General features: G+C 45.1%; 1 protein-coding gene across 6 annotated transcripts in view; it reads left to right on the top strand.

Moving 5' to 3' along the window:
- CTNNA2 (catenin alpha 2) overlaps positions 1 to 25,821 on the top strand; it is a 2,737,142-nt gene that overhangs the window by 987,566 nt on the left and 1,723,755 nt on the right. For all 6 annotated transcript variants that reach the window (XM_063925313.1, XM_063925315.1, XM_063925316.1 and 3 more), the window contains one exon: positions 621 to 824. In XM_063925313.1, the coding sequence (XP_063781383.1) occupies positions 621 to 824 (204 nt within the window). The remainder of the gene's footprint in view (positions 1 to 620; positions 825 to 25,821) is intronic.

The following is a 25,821-nucleotide window of genomic DNA, read 5'->3' as shown; positions in this document are numbered from 1 at the left end:
TCGACATGTTCTAGGTTGACAGGTCAAAAGGTCGACATGAGTTTTTTTGGGGGGTTTTGTGTTATTTCCTTCGTAGAGTTACCGGGAACCCCAATTAGTGCACCGTGTCCCCTCGCATGGCTCGCTTCACTCGCCATGCTTCAGGCAAGGTGCCTCGCTCTGCTACCGCTTCGCTCGGCACAGATTACCGTTCCAATCGTAGTCCACGTGGATCGTTTAGTATGAAAAAGTAAAAAAGAAAGAAAAAAAATGTGAAAAACTCATGTCGACCTTTCGACCTAGAACATGTCGACCTTCTGACCCTGTCGGCCTATAGTGGTCGACCTAAACATTGTCAACCTAGATACTGTCGATTTTCAGACCGGATCCCATATATATATATATATATATATATATATATATTTATGATTTATAATTCAAGTGCACTGTCTGGAACCTGATCCCTAGAGGAGTTGGTGGGCCCTTGGGCAGTGGGGTCCATCGGATATTTCCCCTGTACCCCTGTGGGCCAGTCCAACCTTGTTTGCACATCTTTCTGCAACTTCAATCATCATTCCAAGCGCTGTTGTATTGCTCAAACTACTTATTTTATAATATGTCTCTTTTGGTTGATCCTACAGAATAAGATCATTCTAGACCCCATGACCTTCAGTGAAGCTCGGTTCCGGCCATCTCTTGAAGAGCGGCTGGAAAGCATCATCAGTGGAGCGGCCCTGATGGCGGACTCCTCGTGTACCCGCGACGACCGGAGGGAGAGAATCGTGGCGGAGTGCAACGCCGTGCGACAGGCCCTTCAAGACCTGCTGAGCGAGTACATGAACAACGTAAGTCTCCTCTAATTGTCTCTCAGTGCTCCCATGCACACCGCGAGTCTTGTACGATTGACAGATTGAGCGCTCAGCAAATACCCTGGTCGCGTTGAGCACCAGTTTAGCGACAGCAAGACAATTAGAGTGTGCGCTGCCTAGGGAAGGAAAGCTAATCTTTGGAAATACTTCAATAAGTAATAATGTTATATAATTGTTCCTCTCGTAGGAGAAAATGTAATGGCTTTTCTCTCCGATACTCTGCAGAGACTCGTATTACATTATTATGGTGAAAGCGGAACACTCAGAGTTCCTGGAATGCAGTGTTCAATGACTGGAGATGATTAATTTTTATTATCATTATTTATTTATTTTTGCTAATCAAAGGTGTTGAATTCCGCAGATAGATAATCTGGTGTTTTAACTGCTATATCCTGTTGATGCTGATCCCATGTTACCAGCAGGGGGATTGGGGGCAGCCATAGCTGGGAGGGGTGGGGGGGGTCTTTTTTTTATTTTAGACTGTTCTTGATAATACAGCATGTAACTTGTGATGTGATGTTATTGTTACTGATATCTGATGGAGATGTCTGGCGTCCAGTCAGTGTCTGAATATAAGATAAAGAAATGCAGAGCTATATACACAATAAAGGAATGCACAGCTATATACACAGTACAGGGGAAGCAGTTGGCTTCCGACGGACGGGATCCTGGCAGTCTATATACAATGAAAAAGGACACAAACGGCGGCAAGATATCGGCAGTGTATGGGATACCGGTATCACAATACTGACAGCCGGCATCTCAGTCCTCCTAACAGCAGGATCTGCTGGCATCCTGCTGTGGCATCAATGGGGAGGGTTAGGGCTAGGCAGCAGGGAAGGGGGGGTTAGGGTTAGGCACCAATGGTTAGGGCTAGGCAGCAGGGAAGAGAGGGTTAGGGTTAGGCACCAATGGGGAGGGTTAGGGCTAGGCAGCAGGGAAGGGAGGGTTAGGGTTAGGCACCAATGGTTAGGGCTAGGCAGCAGGGAAGGGAGGGTTAGGGTTAGGCACCAATGGGGAGGGTTAGGCCTAGGCAGCAGGGAAGGGAGGGTTAGGGTTAGGCACCAATGGTTAGGTCTAGGCAGCAGGGAAGGGAGGGTTAGGGTTAGGCACCAATGGGGAGGGTTAGGGCTAGGCAGCAGGGAAGGGAGGGTTAGGGTTAGGCACCAATGGGGAGGGTTAGGCCTAGGCAACAGGGAAGGGAGGGTTAGGGTTAGGCACCAATGGGGAGGGTTAGGGCTAGGCAGCAGGGAAGGGAGGGTTAGGGTTAGGCACCAATGGGGAGGGTTAGGGCTAGGCAGCAGGGAAGGGAGGGTTAGGGTTAGGCACCAACGGGGAGGGTTAGGGTTAGACACCACCGGGGAGGGTTAGGGCTAGGCAGCAGGGAAGGGAGGATTAGGGTTAGGCACCAATGGGGAGGGTTATGGTAAGATCACCTCCGGGGAGGGTTAGGGGTTAGGCACCAGCGGGGAGGGTTAGGGTTAGGCACCAGCGGGGAAGGTTAGGGTTAGGCACCCACAAGGGAGGGACAAAGGAAGGTTAGAGTTAGGGTAGGGGGCAGGGGAGGGGGAGGGTACTTTAGAGGGGGCTATCAGGATTCTGATGGATGGGATGCCACTATCGGTATTCTGGCTGCCGGCATCCCGGGAAATCATACTGAACCCCAATACAGCAATCGAATGCAGAGCTATATACACCATACAGCAAAAGAATGCAGAGCTATATACACCATACAGCAAAAGAATGCAGAGCTATATACACCATACAGCAAAAGAATGCAGAGCTATATACACCATACAGCAAAAGAATGCAGAGCTATATACACCATACAGCAAAAGAATGCAGAGCTATATACACCATACAGCAAAAGAATGCAGAGCTATATACACCATACAGCAATAGAATGCAGAGCTATATACACCATACAGCAATAGAATGCAGAGCTATATACACCATACAGCAATAGAATGCAGAGCTATATACACAATACAGCAACAGAATACAGAGCTATATACACCATACAGCAATAGAATGCAGAGCTATAAACACAATACAGCAATAGAATGCTGAGCTATATACACAATACAGCAATAGAATGCAGAGCTATATACACCATACAGCAATAGAATGCAGAGCTATATACACCATACAGCAATAGAATGCAGAGCTATATACACCATACAGCAACAGAATACAGAGCTATATACACCATACAGCAATAGACTGCATAGCTATAAACACAATACAGCAATAGAATGCAGAGCTATATACTAGAGATGAGCGGGTTCGGTTTCTCTGAATCCGAACCCGCCCGAACTTCATGTTTTTTTTCACGGGTCCGAGCGACTCGGATCTTCCCGCCTTGCTCGGTTAACCCGAGCGCGCCCGAACGTCATCATGACGCTGTCGGATTCCATGTTACCAGCAGGGGGATTGGGGGCAGCCATAGCTGGGAGGGGTGGGGGGGGTCTTTTTTTTATTTTAGACTGTTCTTGATAATACAGCATGTAACTTGTGATGTGATGTTATTGTTACTGATATCTGATGGAGATGTCTGGCGTCCAGTCAGTGTCTGAATATAAGATAAAGAAATGCAGAGCTATATACACAATAAAGGAATGCACAGCTATATACACAGTACAGGGGAAGCAGTTGGCTTCCGACGGACGGGATCCTGGCAGTCTATATACAATGAAAAAGGACACAAACGGCGGCAAGATATCGGCAGTGTATGGGATACCGGTATCACAATACTGACAGCCGGCATCTCAGTCCTCCTAACAGCAGGATCTGCTGGCATCCTGCTGTGGCATCAATGGGGAGGGTTAGGGCTAGGCAGCAGGGAAGGGGGGGTTAGGGTTAGGCACCAATGGTTAGGGCTAGGCAGCAGGGAAGAGAGGGTTAGGGTTAGGCACCAATGGGGAGGGTTAGGGCTAGGCAGCAGGGAAGGGAGGGTTAGGGTTAGGCACCAATGGTTAGGGCTAGGCAGCAGGGAAGGGAGGGTTAGGGTTAGGCACCAATGGGGAGGGTTAGGCCTAGGCAGCAGGGAAGGGAGGGTTAGGGTTAGGCACCAATGGTTAGGTCTAGGCAGCAGGGAAGGGAGGGTTAGGGTTAGGCACCAATGGGGAGGGTTAGGGCTAGGCAGCAGGGAAGGGAGGGTTAGGGTTAGGCACCAATGGGGAGGGTTAGGCCTAGGCAACAGGGAAGGGAGGGTTAGGGTTAGGCACCAATGGGGAGGGTTAGGGCTAGGCAGCAGGGAAGGGAGGGTTAGGGTTAGGCACCAATGGGGAGGGTTAGGGCTAGGCAGCAGGGAAGGGAGGGTTAGGGTTAGGCACCAACGGGGAGGGTTAGGGTTAGACACCACCGGGGAGGGTTAGGGCTAGGCAGCAGGGAAGGGAGGATTAGGGTTAGGCACCAATGGGGAGGGTTATGGTAAGATCACCTCCGGGGAGGGTTAGGGGTTAGGCACCAGCGGGGAGGGTTAGGGTTAGGCACCAGCGGGGAAGGTTAGGGTTAGGCACCCACAAGGGAGGGACAAAGGAAGGTTAGAGTTAGGGTAGGGGGCAGGGGAGGGGGAGGGTACTTTAGAGGGGGCTATCAGGATTCTGATGGATGGGATGCCACTATCGGTATTCTGGCTGCCGGCATCCCGGGAAATCATACTGAACCCCAATACAGCAATCGAATGCAGAGCTATATACACCATACAGCAAAAGAATGCAGAGCTATATACACCATACAGCAAAAGAATGCAGAGCTATATACACCATACAGCAAAAGAATGCAGAGCTATATACACCATACAGCAAAAGAATGCAGAGCTATATACACCATACAGCAAAAGAATGCAGAGCTATATACACCATACAGCAAAAGAATGCAGAGCTATATACACCATACAGCAATAGAATGCAGAGCTATATACACCATACAGCAATAGAATGCAGAGCTATATACACCATACAGCAATAGAATGCAGAGCTATATACACAATACAGCAACAGAATACAGAGCTATATACACCATACAGCAATAGAATGCAGAGCTATAAACACAATACAGCAATAGAATGCTGAGCTATATACACAATACAGCAATAGAATGCAGAGCTATATACACCATACAGCAATAGAATGCAGAGCTATATACACCATACAGCAATAGAATGCAGAGCTATATACACCATACAGCAACAGAATACAGAGCTATATACACCATACAGCAATAGACTGCATAGCTATAAACACAATACAGCAATAGAATGCAGAGCTATATACTAGAGATGAGCGGGTTCGGTTTCTCTGAATCCGAACCCGCCCGAACTTCATGTTTTTTTTCACGGGTCCGAGCGACTCGGATCTCCCCGCCTTGCTCGGTTAACCCGAGCGCGCCCGAACGTCATCATGACGCTGTCGGATTCTCGCGAGGCTCGGATTCTATCGCGAGACTCGGATTCTATATAAGGAGCCGCGCGTCGCCGCCATTTTCACACGTGCATTGAGATTGATAGGGAGAGGACGTGGCTGGCGTCCTCTCCATTTAGATTAGGGTTGAGAGAGAGAGAGATTGACCTGAGGCTGTGATACTGTAGAAGAGAGTGCAGAGTTTAGTGACTGACGACCACAGTGACCACCAGACAGTGCAGTTGTTTGTTTTATTTAATATATCCGTTCTCTGCCTGAAAAAAACGATACACACAGTGACTCAGTCACATACCATATCTGTGTGCACTGCTCAGCCCAGTGTGCTGCATCAATGTATATATATATCTGACTGTGCTCAGCTCACACAGCTTATAATTGTGGGGGAGACTGGGGAGCACTGCAGTGCCAGTTATAAGTTATAGCAGGAGCCAGGAGTACATAATATTATATTAAAATTAAGCAGTGCACACTTTTGCTGCAGGAGTGCCACTGCCAGTGTGACTAGTGACCAGTGACCTGACCACCAGTATATATAATATGAGTAGTATACTATCTCTTTATCAACCAGTCTATATTAGCAGCAGACACAGTACAGTGCGGTAGTTCACGGCTGTGGCTACCTCTGTGTCGGCACTCGGCAGCCCGTCCATAATTGTATATACCACCTAACCGTGGTTTTTTTTTCTTTCTTTATACATACATACTAGTTACGAGTATACTATCTCTTTATCAACCAGTCTATATATTAGCAGCAGACACAGTACAGTGCGGTAGTTCACGGCTGTGGCTACCTCTGTGTCGGCACTCGGCAGCCCGTCCATAATTGTATATACCACCTAACCGTGGTTTTTTTTTCTTTCTTTATACATACATACTAGTTACGAGTATACTATCTCTTTATCAACCAGTCTATATATTAGCAGCAGACACAGTACAGTGCGGTAGTTCACGGCTGTGGCTACCTCTGTGTCGGCACTCGGCAGCCCGTCCATAATTGTATATACCACCTAACCGTGGTTTTTTTTTCTTTCTTTATACATACATACTAGTTACGAGTATACTATCTCTTTATCAACCAGTCTATATATTAGCAGCAGACACAGTACAGTGCGGTAGTTCACGGCTGTGGCTACCTCTGTGTCGGCACTCGGCAGGCAGTCCGTCCATAATTGTATACCACCTAACCGTGTTTTTTTTTTCTTTCTTCTTTATACATACATAGTTACATAGACATCTCTTTATCTACCAGTCTATATTAGCAGCAGACACAGTACAGTACGGTAGTTCACGGCTGTGGCTACCTCTGTGTCTGCACTCGGCAGGCAGTCCATAATTGTATACTAGTATCCATCTCCATTGTTTACCTGAGGTGCCTTTTAGTTGTGCCTATTAAAATATGGAGAACAAAAATGTTGAGGTTCCAAAATTAGGGAAAGATCAAGATCCACTTCCACCTCGTGCTGAAGCTGCTGCCACTAGTCATGGCCGAGACGATGAAATGCCAGCAACGTCGTCTGCCAAGGCCGATGCCCAATGTCATAGTACAGAGCATGTCAAATCCAAAACACCAAATATCAGAAAAAAAAGGACTCCAAAACCTAAAATAAAATTGTCGGAGGAGAAGCGTAAACTTGCCAATATGCCATTTACGACACGGAGTGGCAAGGAACGGCTGAGGCCCTGGCCTATGTTCATGGCTAGTGGTTCAGCTTCACATGAGGATGGAAGCACTCAGCCTCTCGCTAGAAAAATGAAAAGACTCAAGCTGGCAAAAGCAGCACAGCAAAGAACTGTGCATTCTTCGAAATCCCAAATCCACAAGGAGAGTCCAATTGTGTCGGTTGCGATGCCTGACCTTCCCAACACTGGACGTGAAGAGCATGCGCCTTCCACCATTTGCACGCCCCCTGCAAGTGCTGGAAGGAGCACCCGCAGTCCAGTTCCTGATAGTCAGATTGAAGATGTCAGTGTTGAAGTACACCAGGATGAGGAGGATATGGGTGTTGCTGGCGCTGGGGAGGAAATTGACCAGGAGGATTCTGATGGTGAGGTGGTTTGTTTAAGTCAGGCACCCGGGGAGACACCTGTTGTCCGTGGGAGGAATATGGCCGTTGACATGCCAGGTGAAAATACCAAAAAAATCAGCTCTTCGGTGTGGAGGTATTTCACCAGAAATGCGGACAACAGGTGTCAAGCCGTGTGTTCCCTTTGTCAAGCTGTAATAAGTAGGGGTAAGGACGTTAACCACCTCGGAACATCCTCCCTTATACGTCACCTGCAGCGCATTCATAATAAGTCAGTGACAAGTTCAAAAACTTTGGGTGACAGCGGAAGCAGTCCACTGACCAGTAAATCCCTTCCTCTTGTAACCAAGCTCACGCAAACCACCCCACCAACTCCCTCAGTGTCAATTTCCTCCTTCCCCAGGAATGCCAATAGTCCTGCAGGCCATGTCACTGGCAATTCTGACGAGTCCTCTCCTGCCTGGGATTCCTCCGATGCATCCTTGCGTGTAACGCCTACTGCTGCTGGCGCTGCTGTTGTTGCCGCTGGGAGTCGATGGTCATCCCAGAGGGGAAGTCGTAAGCCCACTTGTACTACTTCCAGTAAGCAATTGACTGTTCAACAGTCCTTTGCGAGGAAGATGAAATATCACAGCAGTCATCCTACTGCAAAGCGGATAACTGAGGCCTTGACAACTATGTTGGTGTTAGACGTGCGTCCGGTATCCGCCGTTAGTTCACAGGGAACTAGACAATTTATTGAGGCAGTGTGCCCCCGTTACCAAATACCATCTAGGTTCCACTTCTCTAGGCAGGCGATACCGAGAATGTACACGGACGTCAGAAAAAGACTCACCAGTGTCCTAAAAAATGCAGTTGTACCCAATGTCCACTTAACCACGGACATGTGGACAAGTGGAGCAGGGCAGGGTCAGGACTATATGACTGTGACAGCCCACTGGGTAGATGTATGGACTCCCGCCGCAAGAACAGCAGCGGCGGCACCAGTAGCAGCATCTCGCAAACGCCAACTCTTTCCTAGGCAGGCTACGCTTTGTATCACCGCTTTCCAGAATACGCACACAGCTGAAAACCTCTTACGGCAACTGAGGAAGATCATCGCGGAATGGCTTACCCCAATTGGACTCTCCTGTGGATTTGTGGCATCGGACAACGCCAGCAATATTGTGTGTGCATTAAATATGGGCAAATTCCAGCACGTCCCATGTTTTGCACATACCTTGAATTTGGTGGTGCAGAATTTTTTAAAAAACGACAGGGGCATGCAAGAGATGCTGTCGGTGGCCAGAAGAATTGCGGGACACTTTCGGCGTACAGGCACCACGTACAGAAGACTGGAGCACCACCAAAAACTACTGAACCTGCCCTGCCATCATCTGAAGCAAGAAGTGGTAACGAGGTGGAATTCAACCCTCTATATGCTTCAGAGGTTGGAGGAGCAGCAAAAGGCCATTCAAGCCTATACAATTGAGCACGATATAGTAGGTGGAATGCACCTGTCTCAAGCGCAGTGGAGAATGATTTCAACGTTGTGCAAGGTTCTGATGCCCTTTGAACTTGCCACACGTGAAGTCAGTTCAGACACTGCCAGCCTGAGTCAGGTCATTCCCCTCATCAGGCTTTTGCAGAAGAAGCTGGAGACATTGAAGGAGGAGCTAACACGGAGCGATTCCGCTAGGCATGTGGGACTTGTGGATGGAGCCCTTAATTCGCTTAACAAGGATTCACGGGTGGTCAATCTGTTGAAATCAGAGCACTACATTTTGGCCACCGTGCTCGATCCTAGATTTAAAGCCTACCTTGGATCTCTCTTTCCGGCAGACACAAGTCTGCTGGGGTTGAAAGACCTGCTGGTGACAAAATTGTCAAGTCAAGCGGAACGCGACCTGTCAACATCTCCTCCTTCACATTCTCCCGCAACTAGGGGTGCGAGGAAAAGGCTCAGAATTCCGAGCCCACCCGCTGGCGGTGATGCAGGGCAGTCTGGAGCGACTGCTGATGCTGACATCTGGTCCGGACTGAAGGACCTGACAACGATTACGGACATGTCGTCTACTGTCACTGCATATGATTCTCTCAACATTGATAGAATGGTGGAGGATTATATGAGTGACCGCATCCAAGTAGGCACGTCACACAGTCCGTACTTATACTGGCAGGAAAAAGAGGCAATTTGGAGGCCCTTGCACAAACTGGCTTTATTCTACCTAAGTTGCCCTCCCACAAGTGTGTACTCCGAAAGAGTGTTTAGTGCCGCCGCTCACCTTGTCAGCAATCGGCGTACGAGGTTACATCCAGAAAATGTGGAGAAGATGATGTTCATTAAAATGAATTATAATCAATTCCTCCGCGGAGACATTGACCAGCAGCAATTGCCTCCACAAAGTACACAGGGAGCTGAGATGGTGGATTCCAGTGGGGACGAATTGATAATCTGTGAGGAGGGGGATGTACACGGTGATATATCGGAGGGTGATGATGAGGTGGACATCTTGCCTCTGTAGAGCCAGTTTGTGCAAGGAGAGATTAATTGCTTCTTTTTTGGGGGGGGTCCAAACCAACCCGTCATATCAGTCACAGTCGTGTGGCAGACCCTGTCACTGAAATGATGGGTTGGTTAAAGTGTGCATGTCCTGTTTTGTTTATACAACATAAGGGTGGGTGGGAGGGCCCAAGGACAATTCCATCTTGCACCTCTTTTTTCTTTTCTTTTTCTTTGCATCATGTGCTGATTGGGGAGGGTTTTTTGGAAGGGACATCCTGCGTGACACTGCAGTGCCACTCCTAAATGGGCCCGGTGTTTGTGTCGGCCACTAGGGTCGCTAATCTTACTCACACAGTCAGCTACCTCATTGCGCCTCTTTTTTTCTTTGCGTCATGTGCTGTTTGGGGAGGGTTTTTTGGAAGGGACATCCTGCGTGACACTGCAGTGCCACTCCTAGATGGGCCCGGTGTTTGTGTCGGCCACTAGGGTCGCTAATCTTACTCACACAGCTACCTCATTGCGCCTCTTTTTTTCTTTGCGTCATGTGCTGTTTGGGGAGGGTTTTTTGGAAGGGACATCCTGCGTGACACTGCAGTGCCACTCCTAGATGGGCCCGGTGTTTGTGTCGGCCACTAGGGTCGCTAATCTTACTCACACAACTACCTCATTGCGCCTCTTTTTTTCTTTGCGTCATGTGCTGTTTGGGGAGGGTTTTTTGGAAGGGCCATCCTGCGTGACACTGCAGTGCCACTCCTAGATGGGCCCGGTGTTTGTGTCGGCCACTAGGGTCGCTAATCTTACTCACACAGCTACCTCATTGCGCCTCTTTTTTTCTTTGCGTCATGTGCTGTTTGGGGAGGGTTTTTTGGAAGGGACATCCTGCGTGACACTGGTGTGCCACTCCTAGATGGGCCCGGTGTTTGTGTCGGCCACTAGGGTCGCTTATCTTACTCACACAGCGACCTCGGTGCAAATTTTAGGACTAAAAATAATATTGTGAGGTGTGAGGTATTCAGAATAGACTGAAAATGAGTGTAAATTATGGTTTTTGAGGTTAATAATACTTTGGGATCAAAATGACCCCCAAATTCTATGATTTAAGCTGTTTTTTAGTGTTTTTTGAAAAAAACACCCGAATCCAAAACACACCCGAATCCGACAAAAAAAATTCGGTGAGGTTTTGCCAAAACGCGTTCGAACCCAAAACACGGCCGCGGAACCGAACCCAAAACCAAAACACAAAACCCGAAAAATTTCAGGCGCTCATCTCTACTATATACACAATACAGCAATAGAATGCAGAGCTATATACACCATAAAGCAATAGAATGCAGAGCTATATACACCATACAGCAATAGAATGCAGAGCTATATACACCATACAGCCATAGAATGCAGAGCTATATACACAATACAGCAATAGAATGCAGAACTATATACACAATACAGCAATAGAATGCAGAGCTATATACACAATACAGCAATAGAATGTAGAGTTATATACACAATAAAGGATTGCAGAGCTATATACACAATAAAGGGATGCAGAGAAAGCTAGACTATAATGGAATGCAGAGCTACTGAATATACACAATAAAGAAATGCAGAGCTATATACACAATGAAGGAATGCAGAGCTATATACACAGTGAAGGAATGCAGAGCTATATACACAATGAAGGCATGCTGAGCTATATACACAATACAGGAATAGAATGCACAGCTATATACACCATACAGCAATAGAATACAGCGATATATACACAATGAAGTAATGCAGAGCTATATACAATGTACACAATAATGGGATGCAAAAAAGGATATACTATAAAGGAATGCAGAGGTATTTACACAATAAAGTAATGCAGAGCTATATATACACAATGAAGTAATGCAGAGATACAGTATGTATATATATATATATATATATATATATATATCAGAAAAAATAAAGTAACCAAATTGCGCTATAAATATCTGCTTTAGACACAATAGTCATCAAGGAGAATCAGCTGCTAATCTCCAAAACAAGTCCTCCTGCCAGTTGAGAACCAGTGGTTGAAAATGTTGATAGTTGTTTGGAGAGCGCTCAAGTATGCATTAGAATCTCTTTGCAATTCTTTCTAAGGTATCATACAAATGTGAAAATGGCCACGGATAGTGGGATGATCCTGAAAAAGACCCTCTCACCAGATTCACCCAGACAGCAATATCACTCGTTAGTCCGTTTTTTTCATAAAAGTTAATAAAAATTTATTTTTAAAAAAGTATATGACTCTTACATTGATCTTAACAATCGTGGGATATGATCTTATATGGACTTGCTGTCCACCCCAGCCGGGGAGGAGCTCAAATGACAGCCTGTACACCCACTATGTTTAATCATCCAACGCGTTTCGTCTAAACATAGACTTCCTCAGGGGTGTTTTTCTTTGTAAGAGCGATGTCCTTACTGTAGAATTGTAATAATTGGGAAGATATCCCTAAAACACACAACTAATCCTAATATTAATATCCTATATTTGGTAGAATAACCGATACAGCAAAACTACTTATAACCAACGTACAGGAAAAATTCAGAGTCTTTATAGACAGCTCTTATTTTTTAATAGCTGCAATCTGGAGCTGCTGTCCTCAATGCTGTCCTCACACTGAAGATTCAGTGCAAGGACAGCAGCTCCAGATTGCAGCTATTAAAAAATAAGACTCTGAATTTTTCCTGTACGTTGGTTATAAGAAGTTTGCAGTACCCTGTATTGGTTATTCTACCAAATATAGGATATTAATATTAGGATTCGTTGTGTGTTTTAGGGATATCTTCCCAATTATTACAATTCTACAGTTAGGACATCGCTCTTACATAGAAAAACACCCCTGAGGAAGTCTATGTTTAGACGAAACGCGTTGGATGATTAAACATAGTGGGTGGACAGGCTGTCATTTGAGCTCCTCCCTGGCTGGGGTGGACAGCAAGTCCATATAAGATCATATCCCACGATTGTTAAGATCAATGTAAGAGTCATATACTTTTTAAAAAAAATTTTTTTATTAACTTTTATGAAAAAAACGGACTAACGAGTGATATTGCTGTCCCACTATCCGTGGCCATTTTCACATTTGTATGATACCAAGGAAAGAATTGCAAAGAGATTCTAATGCATACTTGAGCGCTCTCCAAACAACTATCAACATATATATATATATATATATATATATATATATATATATACATACATACACACACACACACACACACACACACACACACACTATAGGAATGCAGAGCTATTTACACAATAAAGGGATGCAGTGAAGAATAGACTATAAAGGAATGCAGAGCTATATATACACAATGAAGAAATGTATATATACATAAACACAATGAAGAAATACAGTGCTATATATACACAATACAGCAATCAAATGCAGAGCTATATATACAATACAGTAATAGAATGAAGAGCTATATACACAATACAGGAATGGAATATAGAGCTATATTATACATACAATATAGGAATGCAGAGCTATATACACAATGAATGAATGCAGTGCTATATATGCACAATTAAGGATTGCAGAGCTATATAGACAATGAAGGACTGCAGAGCTATATACACAATGAAGGAACGCAGAGCTGTATTCACAACATAGGAATGCAGAGCTATATACACAATGAAGGAATGTAGAGCTATATACACAATGAAGGAATGCAGAGCTATATATACACAATGAAGGAATGCAGAGCTATATATACACAATGAAGGAATGCAGAGCTATATATACACAATGAAGGAAGGCAGTGCTATATATACATCATGAAGGAATGCAGAGCTATATACACAATGAAGGAATGCAGAGCTATATACACAATATAGGAATGCAGAGTTATATATACATCATGAAGGAATGCAGAGCTATATACACAATGAAGGAATGCAGAGCTATATACACAATATAGGAATGTAGAGCTATATATACACAATATAGGAATGCAGAGCTATATATACACAATATAGGAATGCAGAGCTATATATACACAATATAGGAATGCAGAGCTATATACACAATGAAGGAATGCAGAGCTATATACACAAAATAGGAATGCAGAGCAATATACACAATGAAGGCATGCAGAGCTATATACACAATATAGGAATGCAGAGCTATATATACACAATATAGGAATGCAGAGCTATATACACAATATAGAAATGCAGAGCTATATACACATTGAAGGAATGCAGAGCTATATACACAATGAAGGAATGCAGAGCTATATACACCATGAAGGAATGCAGAGCTATATACACCATGATGGAATGCAGAGCTATATACACAATGAAGGAATGCAGAGCTATATACACAATGAAGGAATGCAGAGCTATATACACAATATAGGAATGCAGAGCTATATACACACACACTAAAGGAATGCAGAGCTATATATAAACAGTATAGGAATGCAGAGCTATATATACACTGTATAGGAATGCAGAGCTATATACACACTAAAGGAATGCAGAGCTATATATACACAGTATAGGAATGCAGAGCTATACACACACTAAAGGAATGCAGAGCTATATATACACAGTATAGGAATGCAGAGCTATATACACACTAAAGGAATGCAGAGCTATATATACACAGTATAGGAATGCAGAGCTATATACACACTAAAGGAATGCAGAGCTATATATACACAGTATAGGAATGCAGAGCTATATACACAATATACAGTAGGAATGCAGAGCTATATACACAATATACAGTAGGAATGCAGAGCTATATACACAATGAAGGAAGGAATGCAGAGCTATATACACAATAAAGAAATGCAGAGCTATATACACAATATACAGTAGGAATGCAGAGCTATATACACAATATACAGTAGGAATGCAGAGCTATATATACACAGTATAGGAATGCAGAGCTATATATACACAGTATATGAATGCAGAGCTATATACACAATGAAGGAATGCAGAGCTATGTACACAATATAGGAATACTGTGTATAATAATGCAGGAGTATCATTCTGACATATAGTGGCGCATGGTTACCTACTCTACCGGAATGTCTGGGAGACTCCTGAATTTCGGAGGGGCGTTCCCAGACTGCTAATACAGCAGACCTGCATCTCGGATAACGGCAAATTTCTCATTGGACGGGACGGTAATAACATATTATTGTGGGAAATCTGCAGAATTATAAATCTGTAACAGCGGCCTGAAGAAACAATCCGAGGCGATATGTTCAGAGAACGGCTCCTCCTTATACTGTAGTCTGTGCAGTGGTTTATGGCATAAAAAATACTAATTGTTCTCAAGGGGACTGCGCCGAATATTGGTTCACTCCGCAGAATGGCGGCATCCACTGTATGTACTGCAGGTGATCAGTAAACCCTCAAGGACCCTTTTCCTCTGAGCTGCGACCCGGGAAGACCCGGCAGTTCCCCTGGGTTATTGCGGCAGTGTCATTTGTTTCCTTGTTTGACCATACTGTAGATTTTTTGTTGTTGTTGTTTTTTTACATTTATTCCAAAGTAGAAACTGTAATTCTGTGATTCCTTGTTACCATTAAAGAAAGATCCCACTTTTATTTTATTTTGTAACAATTTCTGGAGACGACGGGATTTCTTTCCTCTACAGTTTCACAAATGAGAGAGAAAAGAGAGCTGCACACAAACCTGATTTTTTTGCAGTTGAGCGAATACCGGCGGCCTGCGCACGTGTCGCGCTGCACATCTGCATCATCATTGACCGTTTTGGTACAGGTAACGGGGAATGGCGGCAAAACCCAGAACGTGTCACATCCGTTTTGGGGGCGATCCTGAAGCTGCAAATGCATCTCTGAATCAGGCATGTTGTACAGTATCAATTGTAGCGGGTGGGGTACATCCCATTTTAGCTATTACAGGACAAATCACATCTTTTTTTAGCCGTGTTAGCAATAACTGATCTTGCTATTATCACCAAAATACACGGACAATCAGTTCAGCAGGTAACATAGGGGGTGATTCAGAGCTGAACGTAGATGTGCTAAAAATATCTCTGACATGCGGGGTGACGCCCAGCACAGGCCTAGTCCGCCCCGCATGTAAAGCCCTACCTCCACCCCCACCCCCCCCTGCAGAGGTGCAAAAAGTATCGCACGGCGGCAATGGTTTACAAATCAGCAAGTAGCACCCTGCCTATGCCACAGTAACGGCCAGGACACGCCTGCGTTGTCCGTACCGCGCCACCTCTCAATGCCGTCCAAACGCCGCTGGCATGCCCACTGTCAATCAGGCAGAGGCGATTGCACCACCGTGTGCACAACACAATGGGCTTCAGAATGTGATCACTGCTGTAGCAGCGATCAGCTCTGGACTAAGGGGGTCATTCCGAGTTGATCGCTAGCTGCATTTGTTTGCAGCGCAGCGATCAGGCTAAAAAATGGCAGTTATGCGTATGCGGTGCAATGCGCACGCGCGATGCACGGGCACAACGAACGATGCAGTTTTGCACAGGGTCTAGCGATGCATTTCAGTCGCACTGCTTGCCGCAGAGTGATTGGCAGGAAGTAGGCGTTACTGGGTGGCAGCTGACCGTTTTCAGGGAGTGTGCGGAAAAACGCAGACGTGCCAGGAAAAACGCAGGCGTGGCTGGGTGAACGCTGGGCGGGTGTGTGACGTCAAATCCGTAATTGAATAGTCTGAAGTGATCGCAAACGCTGAGTAGGTTTTGAGCTACTCTGAAACTACACAAAAATTGTTTATAGCCGCTCTGCGATAAAAACGTTCGCACTTCTGCTAAGCTAAAATACACTCCTAGTGGGCGGCGGCATAGCGTTTGCACGGCTGCTAAAACTGCTAGCGAGCGATCAACTCGGAATGACCCCCTAAGGGCCTATTTCAGAACTGATAGCAGCAGCAAATTTGTTAGCAGTTGGGCAAAACCATGTGCACTGCAGGTGGGGCAGATGTAACATGTGCAGAGAGAGTTAGATTTGGGTGGGGTGTGTTCAAACTGAAACCGAAATTGCAGTGTAAAAATAAAGCAGCCAGTATTTACCCCGCACAGAAACAATATTACCCACCCAAATCTAATTCTCTCTGCACATGTTACATCTACCCCCCTCCCACTGCAGTGCACATGGTTTTGCCCAACTGCTAACAAATTTGCTGCTGCGATCAGCTCTGAATTACCCCCTAGGCCCATAATTAACAAGCCTGCTCGTTAAAGAAAAAAAAAAGCGAATAAGCTGTCACGTATTCGACAATATAATGTTTATGTTTATTTACTGCGCTGGTTGAGTGTTGATGGCGTCGGTATAAGTGCCTGTCCTTCACCGAGCCGATCCTGTCAGAATGTTGCTTTAAAGTTTCATTTTCGAAATGTCAAAACTATATTACTTGTCACTGGGAGATAATAACCAATGATTGCCGCTGGGTTTTAGAGAATTATTAGTAAATACCTTTTAGTATCTAGAAATTGGAATTAACGGAATGTGGACACATCAAAGAGATGAAAAAAACCTGTTTATGTATTAGAACTTTGTACTGTACATCTAGAGAATTTTGTTCCCACATGTTTTGGAGTTTTCTTATCATTTGTTCTTTATTGTGCACAGTTTATGTTTGTGGGGGTTAGTAAATGCCATGTACTGTAATAGCTGTTAGAATGGAAAGAAGCACAAGAAAGCGTATAGTATGGCGGCCTGTAATTACGTCAACTGTTTCTTATACAGCGAGCGTTCAGGGTCCTTGACATAGCATCAGTTAGTAGCTTATTATGGCATGCAATCATTTCTTTTTCAATTCCGCCACAATTGAGGTACGGGAAGCAAGTTATAAGCATTGCAGATTCCGTACTGTCAAACTTTTGTATACAGCGATCTAACTGTTTATTTGCAGCAGGAATTTCCCAGCATGCTACAGTACGTTCAGCTGCGATATCTGTGCGCCGATTGTTGGTTGAACACATTATTTATATTTTCTATATTTATGTATTTGAGGAACAGTATATAATTTTCTTTTTTCTGCAGCACAAAGACACAGTAAGTTTTGATTCTCCTCCCCACTATTACACGTACCACATGTACTGTCAACTTTTTGAATATCTGAATTTGCTTCACAGCTTTTTGTCTCTTAAAGGGACCATTAGATTTTCTCTCTTGTTTCACCATATGGAGTTTGGAAAGTGGTTTGGCATTCCACTTGATACTGTAACCGCGGAAGAAATCTCAGTCTGACCAATCAACGTCAGTCGCTCATTTGTCGTTTGTGTTCCAGTTTGTTGTCTGTGAACCTCCTCATCGTCGTTAGTGAGCCGCAGTATAATCTCCTACATTCTATTTAAAGCATAAACTTTGTACAGAATTCATTATGTTTTCGTCTTTCTCGATGTGCCTAACCCACCAAACCCGCAGCCTAAACCTAACCCCCCCACTCCCCGCAGCCTAACCCTAACCCCCCCTACCCGCAGCCTATCCCTCCCATCGCGGCCTAAACCTAAAACACACAGTTGTATACGTAAAATATTTTGCTTGCTTTTGAATTCTCAAAAGGTGACATTTTTGGGTGACTAAACCAATCCCATACTAGCCAATGACAATACTGTATACCCTACTGATACAGAGAATTATACAGTATCCAGGTGCACAACTATATCCATTATCCCTCTTTTTTCTGTGGCTATAAATAACATTCATATGTACAGTATGTAAGAGAAGTACGGAGACATTTGACTCGCAATGATAACAGTTTGCTTGTTAGCTGGCTGTGGTGCTCATGGGAAATATTCTAATTATACAAGTCAATCAATTTAACAATTTAACAGTCCTATTCCTGCAGGCAGACCTACATCTATATCTGTAACACCGGGGTGCTGCAGTACGGAGGCGGAGCTATATATGTGTGTATATATATATATATATATATATATATATATCTTGCTGCCTTTTAATGCCAATGCAGCCTTAAGAAGTGCAACCTCCCAGCCTCAGGATTTGTCGGAGAAACGCGTTGTACTGTTCAGTATCTCACCCCCATTACGTAATAAAAAATGTAATATCTCTGCAATTTCCATGCAGGCTTAGGTGGGACAGGAGGAGAATTAAGAACCCTGCTCAAGCAACTATAATTTACTTCATTTATGATTTTTCTTTATATGAAATATATCTATTTTCTTTTAAATAGCACCTGGAGGATTGGAGGAAAATCAATGGATAGAGATCAAAACGCATAAAGCACACCATGACATGCATATTTAAAGACCCCTTAAGCAGAGCTTGCATTTAACTACTTTGGCGCGGAGAAATGTGCTCTGGGATCAGGGAAAACATTACTTATTTAAGAGCTAAGTTAAAAAAGGTGTCATATTTGTTCTTTATGAAATATTGTAGATAATGGATAGAACAATTATGCTAATTCTTACTTCCTAATCATGAATCATCTTTTCTTTCATTTAAAAAATATATATTCTAAATTGTATTCTTTTTTATTACTAAAACCTACAATGCGAACCTATCTCAGCAGAATATTGGTTTTTTTTGTGTGTGTGCCTGTATTGTAGGCAAAGTAGGGAATTGCTGGTCCTACTAGTAATTATTTGTGAGGATAAAGTTTTTTTTAGGAAATGTCTGTGCTCTAGAAGTAAGGGGATGGATTAGATCTAACTGGGTGCTGTGCTATTCCTAATTCAGAGTTGATCGCAGCAGCAAATTTGTTAGCAGTTGGGCAGAACCATGGGGGTCATTCCGAGTTGATTGCTCGCTAGCAGTTTTTAGCAGCCGTGCAAACGCATTGTCGCCGCCCACCGGGGTGTGTATTTTCGCTTTGCAGAAGTGCGAACGCTTGTGCAGCAGAGCGCCTGCAAAAATATTTTGTGCAAAACAAGACCAGCCCTGGACTTACTCTTCGTGTGCGTTGACTCTAACGACGGAGGGACGGCTTTTGACGTCACACACCCGCCCAGCGTTCACCCAGCCACGCCTGCGTTTTCCCTGGCACGCCTGCGTTTTTCCAAACACTCCCTGAAATCGGTTAGTTGCCACCCAGAAACGTCCCCTTCCTGTCAATCTTCTGGCGGCCGACAGTGCGACTGAAAACTTCGCTAGAACCTGTGCAAAACCACAAAGCTCTTTGTACCCGTACGTCGCACGTGCACATTGCGGTGCATACGCATGCGCAGATTAGCCATTTTTTACATTGACCTCTACGCAGCGAACAACGGCAGCTAGCGATCAACTCGGAATGACCCCCCATTTGCACTGCAGGGGGGGGGGGGCAGATATAATATGTGCAGAGAGAGTTAGATTTGGGTGGGGTGAAATCTAAATTGCAGTGTAAAAATAAAGCAGCCAGTATTTACCCTGCACAGAAACAATATAACCCACCCAAATCTAACTCTCTCTGCACATGTTACATATGCCCCACCTGCAGTGCAACTTGGTTTTCCCAACTGCTAACAAATTTGCAGCAGCGATCAACTCTGGAAGTGGACACTAGGGTACAGATCTTTATGGGTATATCAAACGCTACAAATCAACCAGTGACTCTAACAGTAATGAAGCCGACACATGCATTGATCCAGTCATTCTGCAATACCACTTAACCACCTCTGTGCCTGCCAGACTGCCGGCTTGTGCGTCTACCACAGGCACACTCATCAGCAGGGCCACCATTAGGGGGGGACTGTAATGACTTGAGTCCCGGGCATGGACTGAGAGGGAGGCCTGTCCCATGCTCTTACCGCCTAAACCATGGCTGGATTATAGGAGGGATTGCAGGGTAGGATGGCAGATAAAACTGGAGGACAGCATTTAGCTGTCTCTGCTCAGGTCCTCTTTGATGGCTCCGTACAGTGGCCGCCGAAAGAGCTTCACTACACCAGTCTTGCGGGATGATGACGTCAAGTCTTGCAAAACACTGACTGTTCAGACGCAAAGAGCTCAGTAAGTAAGACGCTCAAGGCGCCATTTTACTCAGTTCCTCATTGGATTGTACCTCAGTGTTCCACCATGATGCAGGGCAATAGAGACCCTGGCCGTGCAACTATTGCAAGCAGTGAGCTGACAGGTAGGTAGGCCGCTACTTGACTCCCACACTACCACCAATTTATACACCTCAAAAGCAAGGCAAAATCATTCAGAAATGCGTCACTGTCCCCTGTCCTGTCCAAACAAGGATGCTTTTAAGTTTGCTGGAAAATGGAAGCCTATTTTATCAGTCCCTACAGTTTCCGATGGCAGCCCTGCAAGTTAGTACCACCCCACCGCACGTCACTGGTATGCGGTTATATCAATGGACAGACAGAAGAAGGAGAGATCTCATGATGCAAAGACTCAGCGTATGGCTTATATTTCCTTGGTCATTACAGTATATACAGTATATATTCTGTATACTTTATTTGTTACAGTCAGATAGAGATACAGTATTTTTGATAGTTAAAGAATTTATGGCATATTTATCATGGCCTGTTAGCGTGATAAATGGTCTATCACAGCAATACATTTTTTCTTTTCTATTTTGCTTTGCTCTCTTTAGTCACCCCATTATAAGTCACCTCAATAAGTATGACTCCATGCTTCTGCACTTTATCACTCTCCAAGGCTAAGTACATCTCCCCATGAAAGTGAGATGCATCAATCTTTGGAGAGAGATACATTTCCAGCCAATCAGCTCTTGTCATTTTGAAGCACAGCCTGTAACACGGCGTTTAGTAATTAGACACTGATTCATAGTTGCTGACTTTCTGGCTTCCCCAGGCTAACCTCCCCCATGTAGCCATAGCTACATCTGCTTCCCCAAGACTGACCCGTAACCCTAGTTACATCTGCTTCCCCCAGACTGACCCGTAACCCTAGTTACATCTGCTTCCCCAAGACTGACCCGTAACCCTAGTTACACCTGCTTACCCCAGACAGACCAGTAACCATAGTTGCTTCTGCCAGACTGACCCATAACCCTAGAATCACCTGCTTCCCCCAGACTGACCTGTAACCATAGTTACATCTGTTTCCCTCAGACTGACCCTTAACCCTAGTTACATCTGCTTCCCAGACTGACCTGTAACCATAGTTACATCTGCTTCCTCCAGACTGACCCGTAACCCTAGTTACATCTGCTTCCCCAAGACTGACCCGTAACCCTAGTTACATCTGCTTCCCCCAGACTGACCCGTAACCATAGTTACATCTGCTTCCTCCAGACTGACATGTAACCATAGTTACATCTGCTTCCCCCAGACTGACCTGTAACCATAGGTACATCTGCTTCCCCCAGACTGACCTGTAACCATAGTTACATCTGCTTCCCCCAGACTGACCTGTAACCATAGTTACATCTGCTTCCCCAGACTGACCCGTAACCATAGTTACATCTGCTTCCCCCAGACTGACCCGTAACCATAGTTATATCTGCTACCTCCAGACTGACCTGTAACCATAGTTACATCTGCTTCCCCCAGACTGACCCGTAACCCTGGTTACATCTGCTTCCCCCAGACTGACCTGTAACCATAGTTACACCTGCTTCCCCCAGAGTGACCCGTAACCATAGCTACATCTACTTCCCCCAGATGACCCGTAACCCTAGTTACACCTGCTTCCCCCAAATTGACCCATAACCTTAGTTACATCTGCTTTCCCCAGAGTGACCCGTAACCATAGCTACATCTACTTCCCCCAGATGACCCGTAACCCTAGTTACATCTTCTTCCCCCAAACTGACCTGTAACCATAGTTACATCTGCTTCCCCCAGACTGACCTGTAACTATAGTTACATCTGATTCTGCTTCCCTCAGACTGACCTGTAACCCTAGTTACATCTTCTTCCCCCAGACTGACCTGTAAGTATAGCTACATCTGCTTCCCTCAGACTGACCTGTAACCATAGTTACATCTGCTTCCTCCAGACTGACCTGTAACTATAGTTACATCTGATTCTGCTTCCCTTAGACTGACCTGTAACTATAGCTACATCTGATTCTGCTTCCCTCAGACTGACCTGTAACTATAGCTACATCTGCTTCCCTCAGACTGACCTGTAACTATAGCTACATCTGCTTCCCTCAGACTGACCTGTAACTATAGTTACATCTGATTCTGCTTCCCTCAGACTGACCCGTAAGTTCGATCAAATAGGGTGATTTTGGGTGGGAACTGGCAGTGACAATGCGATCATATGTAAACGCCCTGAATAATTGAAGCATCATGGAAGAGTTATCGGAGTGTATTAAATGCACCGTACGAGTCATCTGTATCTGAAACCTAATTCAAACATTATGAGTCTGCACTGACTGAACTAGGGGTGACCACTGCCGACTCTGCCGTTGATAGTTTTAAAGCATCGGTCACAATTCATCGATGACTGAGCCATGGATGGGTTCATCTTATCCATGCGCAGACTGCAGGTGGCATTAGACCTTCAGGACTCCGCTCCATTACTGATGTACACCATCTGTGACCCGATGTGCTATGGGACCTGCAGCGATCACCGGAGAGGGGAGTTTTCTCTACCACATGCCAAAGGGCAAATGGATGTGGCCAAATGCCACAGGGGGCGTGGCCAATGAAAATGGGGGACATGATACACATATGGGGGGGCCAGATACACATATGCCCCCACAGTGCCAGATACGCCCCCACTGTGCCAGATATGCTCCTACAGTGCCAAATGCACAAATGCCCCACCGTGCCAGATGCACAAATGCCCCTGCAGTGCCAGATACACATATGCCAGATATGCCCCCACAGTTCTAGATACACATATGCCCCCATAGTTCTAGATACACATATGCTCCCATAGTGCCAGATATGCCCCCACAGTGCCAGATATACCCAAACACTCCAGATATGCCCCCACTTTGCCAGATACACATGCCCCCAGAGTGCCAGATATGCCCCAGCAGTGCAACTCACTGTTGTTGTTGCTGCTGCCTGGGGCTGGCACTGTCTTCTGCTGCTGCTGGGGAGAGGGGAGCACAGTGTGCGCCCCTCCTGCCCCTCTCCTGGCCTCAGTCCAGTCTCAGCATCCTCCTGCGGCGGCATCCTGTATATTAGATCTGGCGCCTGTCCACGACCCAGTCAGCGCTCGCGGTCCGGCAGCAGCAGGTCCTGATTAGCTGCCGGTCCGTGAGCTCTGATTGGCTCATGAACTGGCGTTTCAGTGCATGCCACCGCCGGACTCAGGCAGGAGAGGGGCAGGAGAGGAGAGGCGCATGCAGCGCTCTCCTCTCTCCAACACCTGGTGTCTGTAAGGTGGCGGCTCGGCGGTACGGCGTAACAGCTGGGAATTTCTTACCAGTACGCCGCCCTGCCCCGTACCGCCATACTTGCAGCACTATTAAAAACCTGCCTTTCCAAAATGTCCGCCGCCTCAGAGAGGACAGTTATTAAAGACACAAGAGGCCTCCTCTAGTATCTTTAATAACTGTCTCCTCTGAGGCAGCGGCCATTTTGAGAGGGGTATTTTCAATAGATTGCTGTGGGCAGACGGCGGCGGAATGACGTAGGTGGACGGTGGCGGGCGGATGGCTTCATGAGCGGCACAGGCCCTCCTCTCTGTCAGAGAGAAAGGGCCCGGGACAGCTGTGCCCCCTGATGGCATCCCTGCTTGTCATTATTAGAATTACTTCCTCTCTCGCCTCTGATAATAGCAGGAAGCATGACAAGTGTCGCAATAATACATCTCCCCATTATATGCGAGTATTACTTACCTTAATGTTTTTTTCAGTTCTGCATTTGCTGCGCAGTTGTAATATGTCACCTGCTTACGGCGGGTGGTATTCATGTGACCGACGGTCAGTAATTACGGCACTACGGAACCCTTGTGCCACCATATAAATAAAATATATTAATAATAATTTATGCATTAATATCCCCTGAGTTCTGTAACACAAATGTGTATGTGTATCACACGCCAATAGGCTGTGATACACATACTGTGCCAGGCACCTCTAAGGAATTATTAGCCAGAGCGGCACTGAAGTCATGAATAATGAATATATAAAAGGGTGCCCCCTACTTCGTATTCTTCTCAACCACTCACCTGTCAAGAGCGTAAAAGCACCAACTACTTCAAACTTCATCCCTGAGTTTACTCCGATCGGCGCTTGTAAAATCAAACTGTGCCGGCAGATCTAGAGCGGCTGCTTAACAAAAAATGGATTTCTGATAACAATTGTCAGCAAAGGCTTTCAGCGTGATTCCTTTCTGTCGCTCCTGGTTGGGCATTTGTGAATAAATTGTTCGGTTAGAGGCTGTTTCCCATTGACTCACAGAGCGCTTTTTCTTTTATTTAGTAACCTTGAAATGATAACATTTCAATAAAAGGTTGTTAGAGGGAAGACTTTTGTTTCTTTCCCAGCAAAATACAATAAAAAAACGCTCATAATGAATAAAAAAAACTATATATATATATATATATATATATATATATACATTTCTGAAGTCCATTTGTGTTTCCGGTTGTGATCGACGTAGGGATTATTAATCCTCGCCTCAACGCGCCCAATATTTAGGCAAGAATATTGTTGTTACGTCTCCCTGAACCCTGCCTGATACGCACAAAAATAAAGTGAGTCAGTGGACACTCAGGATGGGAAATAATGGCGCCCGGGATCGCTGCCGCCGTTACATCCCACCGTTACAGTATGTGCTCCACCTAGTCTTTTGGGGAGTTTCCATAATTACTTGGTCATATTGTATTTATGCTATCGTTTATGGACATTTTTTTATATTTAAAGGTTTATTAATATGTACATTTTTTCAAAGTGGTTTTTTTTTTTTACTTTTTGAAAGGGACCTATTTCTATTTAACACCGCAAACAGAACTGCGCAGAAGGGGCGGAGACTGGGCGAAGCGGCAAATTAACCCTTACCACTCCAACATTGCTCCGCCCATATTTTCTCAAAGAGAAACAAAAATCACATATCGCCACATTCCAAAAATAAAATCCTTACTGCGACATTTCCCTTTAATTATTATCCATATTTACAGTACAGAGACAGTGTTTACACCGGGCCGTACGTCAGCTCCTCTGCATAT

This window comes from Pseudophryne corroboree, chromosome 1 (assembly GCF_028390025.1).
Source record: "Pseudophryne corroboree isolate aPseCor3 chromosome 1, aPseCor3.hap2, whole genome shotgun sequence".
Lineage (NCBI taxonomy): Eukaryota > Metazoa > Chordata > Amphibia > Anura > Myobatrachidae > Pseudophryne > Pseudophryne corroboree.
This window is presented reverse-complemented; position numbering and strand designations above follow the sequence as displayed.